General features: G+C 38.9%; 1 protein-coding gene across 2 annotated transcripts in view; it reads right to left on the bottom strand.

The window, feature by feature from the left end:
- LOC145452793 (protein mono-ADP-ribosyltransferase PARP14-like) overlaps positions 1 to 14,932 on the bottom strand; it is a 36,855-nt gene that overhangs the window by 19,663 nt on the left and 2,260 nt on the right. Inside the window, exons 3-17 of one of the 2 annotated variants that reach the window (XM_080330935.1) lie at positions 13,599 to 13,752; positions 12,964 to 13,112; positions 12,372 to 12,478; positions 11,235 to 11,370; positions 10,499 to 10,566; positions 9,286 to 9,460; positions 8,987 to 9,136; positions 7,995 to 8,200; positions 5,468 to 5,667; positions 4,452 to 4,580; positions 3,548 to 3,698; positions 3,363 to 3,489; positions 2,727 to 2,932; positions 1,244 to 1,499; positions 308 to 540 (exon numbers count right to left, since the gene is read on the bottom strand). In XM_080330935.1, coding sequence (XP_080187061.1) covers positions 308 to 540; positions 1,244 to 1,499; positions 2,727 to 2,932; positions 3,363 to 3,489; positions 3,548 to 3,698; positions 4,452 to 4,580; positions 5,468 to 5,667; positions 7,995 to 8,200; positions 8,987 to 9,136; positions 9,286 to 9,460; positions 10,499 to 10,566; positions 11,235 to 11,370; positions 12,372 to 12,478; positions 12,964 to 13,112; positions 13,599 to 13,752 — 2,447 coding nt within the window. The remainder of the gene's footprint in view (positions 1 to 307; positions 541 to 1,243; positions 1,500 to 2,726; positions 2,933 to 3,362; positions 3,490 to 3,547; positions 3,699 to 4,451; positions 4,581 to 5,467; positions 5,668 to 7,994; positions 8,201 to 8,986; positions 9,137 to 9,285; positions 9,461 to 10,498; positions 10,567 to 11,234; positions 11,371 to 12,371; positions 12,479 to 12,963; positions 13,113 to 13,598; positions 13,753 to 14,932) is intronic. The other variant, XM_080330936.1, reaches the window with a different exon arrangement.

Genomic DNA, 14,932 nt, shown 5'->3' with positions numbered 1-14,932 from the left:
CATGTGAACGCGTTTACCGCTTAGATTCTTTCGAGGCATTGCATGCTTGTACCGCAAACAGCTCTTCAAATCACACTCAAAATACATTAATTAGTAGCTAGCCAAGAGTTGATGACATGAAGGAAATTGAGATCTTGGTAGCTGGCCACATATAGTTTACAATCCATTTACTATTCAGTGACTGGGCACATATATGGATACGATGTACTCTATAGCAATGCATTAGATGTGTAATATGGTAGATTTTTGCTTGCAGATCCGCGTAATATTGATTCATATGCAAAAGTGCATAAAATGAGCAGCTTACATTGTTGGACTGTAGAGAGGTTCTGGGCAATGCCTTTGGAATCGTTTCCTGTGCTTCCCTCCATTCTTCGGATTCCGGAGAACCGATCAGTACGACACACTCGTGCGCCCGTTGTATACCCAAAAGGTAAGTTTTGCCGTCTTCAGAACTGTAAAATTCTTCTATCCCGGGATTGGTCAGGGCCAGCGGAAATTCTATAACATTCTTCTCGACAAGCACGAGCTGCTGGTGTGCTGAAATGACGGCGACGTGTCAAAATTTTGGGAGTACGCGAAAAAAATCAAATATCGATAAATACACATATCGAAATTCACCAAATCACAGTTGAAATAAAGATATGTGTACGCAACTCATGAAGAGGTTTGAGACAACACAATTCGAGTACTAAAACCCAAGTCAAATAGTAAGAGTATATATTCTCAAGTAGTGCCATTACATGATCAGCAATATTAAACCAACAAAAATTATAGTTTCAATACATTATTACCACCGCTAGAGTCTTGAAACCTCGGCTACTTGTACCCCTGTATCGAAAAACATTTTACACGATGCTACGAATATTCACGAAACAGCATTCCTAGCCTTACAATGGTGAAAAAGCGTTATGATATCAAGATATAAAGAATTCATATTCTATAACTTTGAAAGTCATTATTACAGTTACGAGCCCAGCTGATCATTATCGTCACATCACAACATGGCAGTAGGGTGTCAGAAAACTAATCTACAATCAATACAATCGAGTCACCCAGGTGGAACTCGATTTTGCCCAACCCTGCACTGTTTCAAATAAAAGCAGCTAATACTTCTATCGCGAGGTTGAAAAACAATTGTTTTCTCTACACAATGTTTTAAGATACCTAAATTACATCCTTGTTCACTGTTTTGCCACCAATCGTGGTTGGATTTCAGAGAAAAGATTGTGAAGTAATCTACCTTTGTGTAGGTCGGATCGCTTTCCTTTCAAGTAAATGCCTCCGCCTTTGTCGGGTGTCATCTGGCACGTAATTTTCTTGATTCTGCACGCGTAGCCAGAAAACTCTTGACATTGCTCGATGATGAACTTGGCTTTTCCGTAGACAGTGCCCAAGAAGAACGTCTGAGTGCCGTTCTCGTGCAAATACTCTTCGATTTTCCGTCTCACGTCTTCTACCTCTGTTTTGAAGCCGACAATGGCGATTTCTTCCTTGTCCTAAAAGCAGAGGTAGTCAGTAATGGAGCAAATATAAGTAAGTGGAGTACTCAAGTAGGTTTTGCCTACCTGCTCTGCTAACTTCAGTCGTTATGTTTTAGACAGCTTCAACTTCTACTTGTTGCATAGTTTTCAGGCAAGAATACTATGTCTGCACTTTGGATTTTGAACAGTAGGTTTGGAGACAAGTTTGCATTGCTTTAATAAGTATAATTTTTATAAAACCACATGAGATAGCCCCTGTAACTGAATATATACATTTTATATTTGTATTGAAATACAGAATGGCTCTTAGTCAAACTTCGGAGTACGTATGGCGCCGCATGAACACACTCGAGGATTTATTTTTATTTACGAAAATTTAAAGGTAGCTAGCCTACCTCTGGATCTCACGTCCCAGCTAATTCAAAAGCATGCACAAATTGCACATAGACTTCTATACAATCCATATCGGTTATTTTAGCACTGTTAGACGCAGATTGGCGGGTGCTATACATTGAAATAAACTGAAAAATCATATGTCGTTATGTGATATCTCTTCATACATTCCATCACATAATGCACAAGTTCGCGGGGGATTATACGCTGAGTAATATCGGACTCATTGCAACTTATACTTGACTATGAGCCATTAAATTGATGTTAGCGAAATTGTGTCAAAATTTACTCTTCACGGCAACGATATATAAAGTTCTGAGACCAGTAGAACTCAAGATATATCCTTGTCCTCATGTGTTTGACGCTTGCTGCATAAATTCTCTTTCCCGGTTTTCAAAAGCGGGCTTAGACGGCTTCAGACAAAACTAATATCCTTTATTCTAGCATTCATATACAGAAATTGACTATCACAGTATTCATAGAAGCAAACAACAACTGTCGTCTATTATATTTTTGCGGCATATTCAGAGGCCAATCAGTGCTGCAAGAAGGCAATCTTGGAGCCGCGGCTGAGAATCACTGCTGTAAGCCGTTGCCAATCCATAGCAATTACGGTAGTATATTACATGTACAAAACAATATACTATCTTAGGTGAACACATTGAACATGGAGGGATGAAAGTGTTTCATTGTTCCCCAATTATTTATATTGATTTATTATAAATGTTATTAAATATATTATTAATCACATATAAGTCGCATTCCTGGCTCAACGTCAATGTGTCATAGAAAAAAATGGGTTATATACTGAAGTATTGCAACAGAGCATTCCGACAGATAATATCTGACCTTAACATGGATGCCGAACTGATCCGTGTTTTGTAATGTGCTTTGGAAATCGTTCCACTCCGGCAGTTTCAGCGCCTCTGATTTTGCGTCGTCCAGTTTTGTCACCTTGACGATGATATTTCGATTCACGGCCTGTACTGCTCTTTCGTAATCCTCGGTTGATTTGGCATGGACAAACGGTCGGTCTTCGTCAAATTCGATTGTAGCTGTTCAGAATTCAGGCATTTTGAACTACATACCAGTATAAGGTTTGTGACAGTACTAAACTTGGATATTGATCTCGAGATTACATTCGTTGCAGCATAATTTATCCAACACGCAGATCTTTATCGGGCGTACCCTATCGAGGCCAAATTCAGTATGGACGTATCATATTTCGTGGAAAATACTGTCAGATATTACCATCTTGGTGTTTAAAACTGCCGAAAGGTCACCCTGCCTAGGAGGCAAGTACATGAACAAATTTTACATTGTACATTGCACATACACACTACAAAAACTGATGCAGTCCGCAGCATAAAATAATTCTCAAGTAGCACAAGGTACTCAATTACTAACAGAAGTTCATCACGACTGCTATAAGCACAAAAACATTTTTCAATATACAACCTATAGTAAATACTCCTAGTTACAGACCCTTAACGTCAGCGGAATGCAGAATAGCTTGTAATTTTTCACTGATGACATCCGACTTCTTGATCTTTTCGGCCAGTAACGCAAAAATAGACTCATCAATGCCCGTCACCTTCTTTCTCTCCAATTTCTGGAAAGTAATAGATGTTTTCACTGAATTCGCGACTAGACAATTTGTGAGCACGTACCGAAGACGCCGCATACGCCTCAGCCTTGGCTGCCATGATTTCCATAACAGGCCCACTAAAGGTAACAATACGATTGTTCTCATCTTTCGATATTTCAAGGTGTGGGTGGCTCTTCTTTATGTCCTCCAAAACTCCACAATACAGAATAATTCTGAAAGATAGAATCGAGCATGGTCAAAGCACGTCATTTTTTAGGAGTGGTGCAGGGCAGCGAAATAACTCATAATTAGAAAGTTTCAGAAAAATGACTATTACCACTTCAAGCAATAGAGAACGAAAGAAAAGTATTAGTAGTAAATAGAAATTCATGTAGTTGGAAAAGCGTTTCAAAATTGGCTTCGAATTGGACTGCGGAAAAAATCGATAACCGAAATAGCAAAATATCTTCATGCATAGTTCTAAGAAGACACAATTAGCTTGGTGAAGCAGTTTGATGCGGGATGTGGAAACTTGTATGCGGCATTCGCCTTGTGTGCTGACTGTCAACATCAATACGTAATATAATAAGGCAAGCATGGTATTTGATACATTGTATGGCTCTGAGCTTGTGAATTTCAAGGAAATGTATGCAGTATACTCGAGACTACCATAAAACGTACCATCTTCTAGAATCAGTTCACTAGCCTTGACAAAATTATCCTGATAAACCCCTTCCACTTTTCGCAGCAAATCAAGCCTTTCTGCCTAAAGCAAATGACATACTCTAACGAAACTCATTGACGTGTGTACCTAAACGAGAAGTCTATTATCTTACACTTAATAACACAATTATTATATTGCCAGATCGAAGATCAACTCTTAACGTAAACAGCTGCAAGTCAAAAGTTTGGGCCCCGGAACTCCGACAGGAATGAAAATGGATAAACAAGGAGTATTATCTGAATCACAAACACCGTTCACGGACTTGAAGACGCCTGATGGAAATTCTTCTGTTACGATGTCGTTGTCGACAGCGGTTTCAATTTCCTTCACGGCTTTTTCTACCGGCTGCTTCAGGCCGATTACTTCCACCTCCGGCTGTCCCGGTTCCCAGCTGAAATACAAAGCGTGTGCAATCCCAATTCACCACAAAGAGTTGAGATTGGTATGGACATTAGAGTTCATACATTATTTAACACCATATTCAGCGTCGTCAACATAACTTCCAATGATATGGTGTGGCAAGTAAATGCCAGCATCGTAGACTTCACATAAATAGAATCAGACTTAGTATTGGCTGGACAGGATTATAGTTTTTGGCCTGCACCCATTTCAATCCCATTTACTTCTGTTGCAATTAAGTTTAGTACTGTTTATCTTGTATTTCCAGTCAGTATAAATATTGCAATGCTGCATTTTCATAACATGTCAACTTGTTTATTCATTGGTAATTTAACAACACACCATATTTATTTAACCTCTATTTAATTATTTCGTTCATTGGTTTATTACTGTTATTCATTCTGATGATGTTACAACTTCTTTCAAGCTACCGGGCATGTGACCATTTTACTTTGATTCCGAGTCATTTATGACAAAAGAAGCACTTTCTATCTTAGTATAGCTCAAAACATACTCCATCAATGCAGTTGATAAGAATATCTGCGGGAGCCCCTAAGGATCGCTCCGCTGCAGAATGTATTGTATTTGGATTCAAATATATCCGGCAGACAGTCATTCAAACTGTCATGGTCACAAGTCGAGCTGGTTTGATAGTTTCAATTTCAGGAGTCGTGGTACCACATTAACAAGTGCAAATTGAGATTTTCAACCAAAATGCAAGTGAGCCATTTACAAATACAATTTATAGACCTGTATTGCCTGGAACGGCTCTGATGATATGTCTTTTAACTAAGTCACTTATTCCTATTGAGAGCAACGATAAAACATTCAAACTTCGTGACACGGACAAGCGAACAAAAAATGTAAGGCATTCAATACCAGACGTCGTAGTCTTTGCTCTGATCGTTAGAATACGATTCTTCGATACAATTCAGCTTGCATTTCCCGACAGACCTCGCCCGGGCAAGCTTGGATGGATCGAAAGTTCGCCGCTCAACAGCGTAATTATTCTTGACAAGATCTTCGAAATTTTTCGTGCATTTGTTCTCAAAAACTTCTTGCGTCATGGTCGGACGTTCCTGTGTAAGCAGTGAAATGTTTGCATCAAGAGAATTTTGTTGAATACAATCAGAATTTGCGTGTGTTAAATGCACGCACTACACCAGTGATTCTCAGCCTGAGGACTACTTTGGACTTGAAGGGGCACTGCGCTCTAAAAATGATGTGGTCTCAAATTGAAGGTAAAAACGAACAAAATCTTTTGGCCGCGGTTATTTCCTTCAGAACGCCATCGTAATGGAGCTGCAATTTATTGAAATTTCTACAAGACCAGCTGCCGTGGCTGCTTAACCCGTTACATGGCACGATGTCTTCATCGTCGCACTTGCTCGACGCGATAAGGCAGTCACGCAGAGAACGAAACTTAGACACATTTCCTTCATAACATCAGCTGACAACTATCTAAAATTCGTTCTCTGTGTGACTGCCTAATCGCATCGAGCAAGTGCGACGGTGAAGATATCGTGCCATGTAACGGGTTAAGCAGCCGCGGCAGCTGGTCTTGTAGAAATTTCAATAAATTGCAGCTCAATTACGGTGGCGTTCTGAAGGAAATAACCGCGGCCAAAAGATTCTGTTCGTTTTTACCTTCAATTTGAGACCACATCATTTTTAGAGCGCAGTGCCCCTTTAATGTATGTCACAATGCTGCTAGTGACGTAACAAACTGGTCAAGAGTAGCCTACTACTCGTTTAACAGCACAATTTAGCGACATAACGCAGCATAATAGAGGATAGCACATGGGTTCTCAAAGGGTGGGCGATGGCCCACTGGTGGGCCACAGGAGCATTTGAGGTGGGTCACAGAGCTATTTAGAAAATTTCAGGATAATGTAAGTTTAGTTATATTTGTTATGTTAATCGCTAAAAATATATTAATATTATCTAATTATACGTAGGCTACGTAAAGCTTTTCATCCGACTCTGATGAGACGTAGTGGCACGTATGGAGTCAGCATGTTCAAGTCGAAAACGGGAGGGAGAAACGGCGGCATTTTCCACTGGCTATGACAACCTACGGCTAACAGCAACCAAAATAATTTCGAGTATATAATAATTGGAAGGTAATCCTGAAGTAACCAAGTATTCCGGCAGGGTCATATGTCGTGTGCCGTTGAAAGGGGCGTGCAATAAACTCGGAATGAAGTGTAATTGAAGTATAGATTTACTGTAATAGGCAAGTCATCGTATTATTGTAAGATAAAAATAGCCATAATTGCAAATTATTGGCAACTTCTGGTGGAGGTATGCTGCACCACTGCAACGAATCGTTATGGATTATGAGGATTTAGCGGAGCGCATTAATCTCTGGAGTCGGTTTAAAATGTCCGCCCTGGAAATCATTGTACGTAATGCGAGAGTCTCATGAATTGATTGTATCATTGGAGTGAATATTTTGACATCGCAACTTCAGTTGGTTTGTTACAAGACATACGACGTGCATGGTGCAGCATGCATATTAAATAAATTTTTCTCCGCTTCTCTGTAGTACCTCATTCATCAATGAATTATTTGTAGCTGACCCAGAATTATTCCCCACAATAGTGAAACTCAAATCCCAATGATACAGCGGATGCGTGGATTTGCTCATCGTGTTTCGCGATGCGAATGGAGCAGCGGACGATCATAATATACACAGAGTTTTAGCCTATGATCTACCAGGGCCGTAACTGCTGCACACAAACCCCCAATTGCGGGAGCTCGATGGGGCCCAAGATTATTTCGTTGTTCGTTTGTTAGCGGATATTTATTAGACATGAAAATTTCCGCGCGATTTCATGGGCTGAGAGTAAATTAAGAGCAAAATACGCATATTTGGGAGAAATAGGCATATCGGGGCCGTTGATTACCACGCATTGAACAGGATTATTCCTCCAAGATAAGAGGTGGGCCACAGCACATTTTCAAACCAGAAAATGGGCCACGGTCAAGAAAGGGCTGAGAACCCCTAGCAAATAGTAAAGTCGCAGTTCTTTCACAATAAACCAATCAAAATCAAGTTAGTGTTTTCTAATAGGACTTCGCCATGCAGAAAGTTCAATAGATACATGTAAAACACACAAAATATCAACTAGGCTTGAAATTGAAACTGCCAACATTTCCATTTAAGTTACATGCCATTTATTGTAATTACAGTTTGCGTTACTGATTTTTGAAGGTTGAAAAGCACTGCCTCACATATATATTTCAATTGTAATATACAAGAAAGTAGTACAGTATGGTACCAAGTTTACTGAGAAAGCGATAAAGCACAATAAATGAGATATTGCTGTGAAGGGACATCGAGATGAATTGGTGATAGACAATTGACGATGGCAAAGTAAGAGGAATTGGAAATATCCTTCACCAATGAGACCTTCCGAGAGACGAAATTCAGAACGTAAACGCTTTCGTCTTTGAGAAAGTTGAAATCGATAGTAGCGAATCGTTTGAAGTATCCTTTGATTAGCTTTTGCTGCTTTTCCGAATCGTTGATGAACTTCAAAAGCTTCTGGCTGCAATCTGGCTTGAGTTGAAACGGCTCCAGAGGTTTGCTTTCATTTTGAGGCGCACCTATAGAAAGACGCGAATTTCAACATGATCTATGAAAAAGACACGAATTAATGATAGGCTGATCTTCATACATCAGTACCATGCCAGTAACAACAGTAACCAACATTTTTGTAGCGTAAGTGATGGTTGATGGTCTAATGGTGATTTGTGAGCTCAGATCCTGGAAATTGATAGTTGATTTGGATTCAAGTACTCTAAATGCTATGCCCAGCCCTAATCACAGGGTTGTTATGACTCGAGTCGCGATATTTTGGCGACTTGACTTGACTCGAGTCTTTTTCTAAAATATGGAAAATGACTCCACTCGACTCAATTTTTGTATTGACTCGACTTGTACTCGAGTCATACCAAGTCATATGACTCGAGACTAGGACGGCCAAAACGAACATTTCATTGTAACTTCAAAGAATAGTAAAGTCACCTTATTATTGGTATTTGGTCTATCAGTCCGTATACTCGGAAAACAGGGCCAGAAACTGTGTAAATTCAGGAAATTTGGAATAGGGCATCAATGCGAGATATTCTATATCACCCAAATAGAGTTGTAAAAAGTAAGTTGTACCGGGTTAAACTCGAAAACGAACAGCGAACATAATGACTCGCACTCGAACTCGAGTCGCAAACTATAAAAGTCTGAGTCGATGAGGAGAAAATGACTCGACTTGACTCGAGTCAAAACTATAAAAGTAGAATTGACTTGTGACTCGGGACCTTGTGACGTGATTTCAACCCTGCCTAATCATAACAAAAACTAAGAAGGATAGCACGGATGGAAGAATGCCGTACCATCACTCGACTTCTGCAGTTGAGTTTCCCTGATTACACTCTCGTGATCCTTGGCGAGGCAATGATAGTAAAGCCGAACTCGGATTGGGTGTTGATTGACGATTATCTCTCCGTTCGATTGTTTGGCTTTTTCGTAGACCCTCTCTGCATCTAGAATAAATAACATGCAAATACACATTATATTATGCATGAATATTATATACACACGAAAAATGCAGGCGGATAGCGACTAAATGCCAGGTCGAGAACTGCCGCCGTTCGCCTCGCAAATTCCCAAATACACATCATACAAACCATACCTGCTATGAGAGCAAAGTACACCAGCACATTTTGATGCTCCGTCCGTTCCACCCTCGTTACCGGTCCGCCGTCCGAGCGCTTTTTGCTTTCCAACGTCAATTTGATTTGATCGTTGGTGATCGCATTGCCGACATTGCTTAGCTTTAGACAGTCGGTCTTCAGCAGTAATCTTGCCTGCAAAATGAAATTTTTCAAGTTTTACTGGCGACACGATTTCGGTACAACACTGACAAGGCACAAGGGTCCAATTTAAAACGTCAACTAAAAATTTTAACCTAGTAAATTAGGAATGCATTACATGTCGAGGCACGGGAAAAACATATTTTCAAATTACGATACTGGTACAAAAATTTTCTAGGCACTGCCAGGTCCAAATACTACCATTAATGTGATGGATGTCAAATTGTATATGGAACATTGGAACATGTTTCGGTCGCGTGCCAAGTTGTACAAAGCATGGACTAGGAAAGGTTCAATTGCTATGTATATATTGAATTCCAAAATCTTCTTCGCACGATTTTTCTTTGTTCTCTCATACCAAATTGGTTTACAGTTTTTGTGTGCAAAGGTGTCCCAATACACTTGAAGTGAACTGGAATTATAATTGTAATCTCAAATTATTTTGCATTTCGACAAAATCTAAATGAAAGCCTGAGGTAAGAAAAACTGACAAACAATATGATCCTATTCCTACATAGTCTTATTTCCCTCCAAGTGTATTTCAGGAAAAATATAATCAGATTTTGCGTGTCCACTAATGCCAGCTCCTGATGGTTGTCCGAGGAAAAGCTTGATCAAATCAATAATTGGAACTTTGAATGTATTGAAGCTATGCTGTCAGTTAACATGTAGCAGAAAAATTTCATAGAAATAGATACAAGGCTGCCAATGGACATGGTATATCCTGGTTTGCAATGACACATTATCAACACGCCGTGCCACCAATTCAGTTTGATGATTGTGATAATAAACACAAGCCAGTTACGCTTCATAATTTCATACAACACAGCTTCAATTGCACGGCTATCACCAATTCAGGAAACCAATATCTTGCAGATGACTGTATGATGAACTGAGCAACAATTCATTCCTATTATTAAACTTCCTCCGATTGCTTAACATTTCCTTCAGGTTAGAAGCAGCAGCTCAAAATTTTCACGAGGCATTTCCCTGATTGATGCGAGAAACTGTCAAACACTTGATATTTGGTACCTGCAGCTGATGCCCTTCCAAAGGGTTGGAGACCATGTTCTGCTTGATGAACGGTACTTCAGACAACTCTGAAAGTAAAATCGAAAATGCAATGCACAAATATATTTAAGTATGTAATTCGTTTTGAAAATCACGGCAATAATTTAGTGAATTCAAGTTTTCATGTCGTATAAGAGACATTTAAAACGGACAGTGATGAAACTCAAGCACTCATATTCAATCTCAATATTGTCACAGTTCTGATTGAACGGCACTTTCAATCATTAACTGTTTACATAATGGAAAGGTAGGCCTATCATAAAGTACAATGTTAGTTATGTTAGCTTGATACTTTGGGCAAATCCACACCAGGTATTTATTCGATACCAATGATTGTTTGGTAGACATGGAGATCCATTGACAACTTGCCATTACATAGGAAAATGCTTCGAATAAAGGATCATTTGACTTGATTGTGACTGAAGTTAGCAAGCTGGTCTGTTTATGATTGTTACTATTATTCCTTATGAACAGCAAGGTATATAAAACCAATCGATATTCACCTTTGAAATGCACAGAAGAGAACAATGTAAGTTGACTCAATTTTGACAGTATAATCTAGCAAAACTGATGCATATGTTACGGCCAAGCCATACATTCCAAATGTAACACAGTAAAATGACAATGTTATGTTCAAATATCACCGATGTTTTGAGCATATCAAATAACAATTAACATGAAGAACGTTGGCACTCACCAACATCATTGCCATACGATACAAGATACATCCCGGCGAAATCCAGCTTTTCGCATTGAGAAGGAGTGGACTCGTTGCTGGAACAGCTTTCCAAAAACATCTCCAACGTCTCCAAATTAGTCTGGTCACCTACGCCCTGAAAACACGAATTTACAGATGCTTGGCAAAATCAACACGAAAACTGGAATAAATTCCAATAGATCTTGTGAGAAATTGAATAGTTGTGGATACTACTCTATGTTTTTCAAAACTTTTTGGAGCCACGGAAGACTATATGAATTTCAACAATCTTGAGGAACACCGAACAAAATCCTATAACTGACAAAAGATGACCAATACAAACAGTAACATATTGCATTCAGATATTCTCAATGCGATATCCAGGCCCGTTACTGTTTGGATAAGCACAAAGCTGATACACGGCTCTACAAGAATTGCACATTGTACAATCTCCATAAATCTCCGTTTGAATCTATATTTTGCCATTGAGTTTCGTAAACGAAGAGCACAAAACTTCAATATACAATTGAATGGGTAGTTGTCAGCAACTAGTAGGGAATGGGTGAGCATTGTATAGCAACAATCCTATCACCAAATACGATGAGGCGTAAATATAAATTATCCAATTGACAGTGGACGTCATACACTCATACGAGGCTTATAGGCTACCACAAAAAACATTCACACCGGTAATTGGCATTTGGTACAAATTGAAGATTATTGCCATAGTTTAAAATCACAACACTATAAAACAATACCGGTATCAGACTCATCACATCTGTGCTATTCAATTAGTTTAAGAGTACCTGTGAAAATATTAACAGACTCGCGCCCACTTTAGAGATAGTGTATAGGCTACTTGGTTTCATAAAACATAAGCTATATGACGTCATTTAGGCAATGAACTTTGTTTGGTATCTCATACATGGGAATCCATACAAATTATCAAATTAATAAATTTCTAGAGGATCGTTCGCAGAACACCAGCTGGGTTTGGTTGGTTGACCATCATTGTCCAACGCTATATGCTAGCTATCATTGTCCCAGGCTATAATAGTAGCCTATTCATTCGAATTTTTTGCAGAAAAAGGAACGGCCAAAACTGAAAAAAAAATGTGATATTGAATCTCAACTTACCTCCACCACAAAAGTTCTCTCGTAGCGACTAGGAATGAGTTTCGGGAAAACTTTGATTCGAGTGCTATCGAGGGATTGGTCCAACTTGGTCAAACAGCTCTCGCAATCTGGAAATGATTGTGAACTGTGGATCAATTGATGAGGGACACAACTTGGTAACAATTCTGGTAACCAGAAGCAATATCACTTCTTTCTTTCACACATTGAAATATTACGCTTGAATCTTATAATTCAATCTCTAAATACTCTCATAAAATTAACTTTCCCCATATCAATTCAAAATTTCTTTTTGACAGTGCAACATTACGAGTAGAGAATCCAAACTGCTGAACGAAATCTTATTCTCAAAGACCAGATTAAAAATCGCAACGAAACTTGGAATTTCGTCTTGCTAACGCAATCAGAGGACATGAAATTAATCCTATAAAAACAGGCAAGCATATGTATATCAAGAAAAAGGGCGAGTGTTGACATAAACAGTGTAAAAATTCCAACTATAGCCTAAATAATTGAATTTAACCATGTAGATGTCATTGACAAAGGTCGGCACCAAGGTAAGTTTACAGATTTACGACAGATAAAACCCAATCACCTGAACCGTTTTGGAAAACCACAAGCAGTCCGTCAATCATATTCACTAGACACGCGACCGGGCCGCCGTTTGATCTTTTTCTCGACTCGAAATGCATCTTGACCTTCTGGAAACTAGCTTTGCTATCAATACCTTGCGCCAGAACGCAGCTGCAATGAAGCGTGAAGTCCCCATTAAATTGCAATCACTTGGTTCAAGCGGTAGTCGACCAACTGAGCGACAGTTCATTAGAGTAAAAAATGCCAACGCCGCTTAGAGTGACAAATGGTTCAAGAGAAGTTGAGTGACCAATCGTTCAATGACACTGGATTTGATTGAGAGTCAAGTATATCAAAAAATCATTTCAATGATATAGAATACGATTAGGTTAGTTTGAACTGTGCCAAGCTATAGTACATTAGGGGTCAGGTAGGGGTCCCAACCAGGTAGATTTCTTTCACATGTAGTCTTCTTGCACTCACTTGCGCCTGAAATGAGCTGTAATTCTGCCCTAAAATGATTTGTTGCTTAAATTATATAAATTAGAAACAATTGAACGTACATCACTCAAATGAATTGTCCTAATGTCACTCAAAGGAGAACGATCCAGGTGACGGAAATGTCTCGCAGTTCCTATACACCCAGTGAAAGCATACCGTGTTCCCGCTGGCGCAGGAAAACTTGACATTGAATTCCAGTAATGCATATTCTTGAATAGAATCTCTTGCATTTGCTGATCAACTGGTTTTATAGGATCCCTTTCAGCGGAAGCAGTGGGAGGAGGTTTTGAATCCGGCTCAGATGCAGAAGCTGCGGCAGAAAGCAATATGACTGATTCACAATACTGTTCATATATCTCCTTGACCTACAACCAAAATTAGAATCTAGTGCACACTTGAAGTCATGTTTGCGGACACAACCTTACAGCTTGGTAATATAAGCGCTTTCAAATTCAGGACTGAGTACATTGGTAAATACATGATGTACACAACATTCTAGTACAGGGGTTCTCAAAGTATGGATACCTAAACATGGGCCACAAAGGGTATAAAAGTATTAAAACCACAACGTATAACATGTATTTAAACCACAACAGAGCGATCTTTCATTATACATGCAATATTTTCTGGATTTCTTGCAACATAACAAAAAAGAACGGAAAATTTCAATAAGCGAGACACGCACAAAAGTGTTTATGACAATATGGCTCGATCATGAAATTGTGCCGACCTTTGTAACACACAAATTGGTTTGATGTAATGATAAGATTTGTCTCGCATTGGCTTCTCTGGACAGTAGGGGTGCTCAAAAATGACTTTTTCTTTCAAATTGTACTGGATACTTGATAAAATTGTTAGGTTACCTGCTATCAGAGAAAAAGTTTTTGATTTATTTATTAAATAAGTAAGAAATTTCAAATTTTACTGGCTACCCCGTGAAATTATTAGATTGTCTGAAAAATCGATGCACAACGAATTTGACTCAATGCGAAACAGTAGAAACAAAGTTATTGATATTCAAAATTTGATATTTCAAAACATAGTATTAACGGTGGGCAGAACTATAATAAATAATTAAAGAATTTGCCACCGTAAATACTGTAATTCAAAACCAAATTTTCCAATCCAATAACTCCGCTTTGACTGGTTGGAATTGACCAAATTTGATGAGCATCGTTTCTATAGACAACCTAACACTTTCATGAGGTGAGCAGAAAATTTTGAATTTTTTTTTATTTATTTTGATGTATTAAATGAGTAACTTTCTTCTCTTATAGCAATGCGGCTACTGGTTAGAATTGAACCAAATTTGATGTGCAGCCTTTAATTAGATAACCTAACAATTTTATCTAGTAGCCAGTACAATTTGTCAAAAAAAGTCATTTTGAACACCCCTACTGGACAGCTCTAAGTAGCGCGGGCAGCCTACTTCTCGCGTAAGGTAGAGGGAAGTAAATAGCAGGGCGGTACCTGCATCAGCCCATATTTTT

The sequence above is a fragment of the Botryllus schlosseri genome, chromosome 12 (genome assembly GCF_051294905.1).
Source record: "Botryllus schlosseri isolate E-star chromosome 12, Bs_hap1, whole genome shotgun sequence".
NCBI lineage: Eukaryota > Metazoa > Chordata > Ascidiacea > Stolidobranchia > Styelidae > Botryllus > Botryllus schlosseri.
This window is presented reverse-complemented; position numbering and strand designations above follow the sequence as displayed.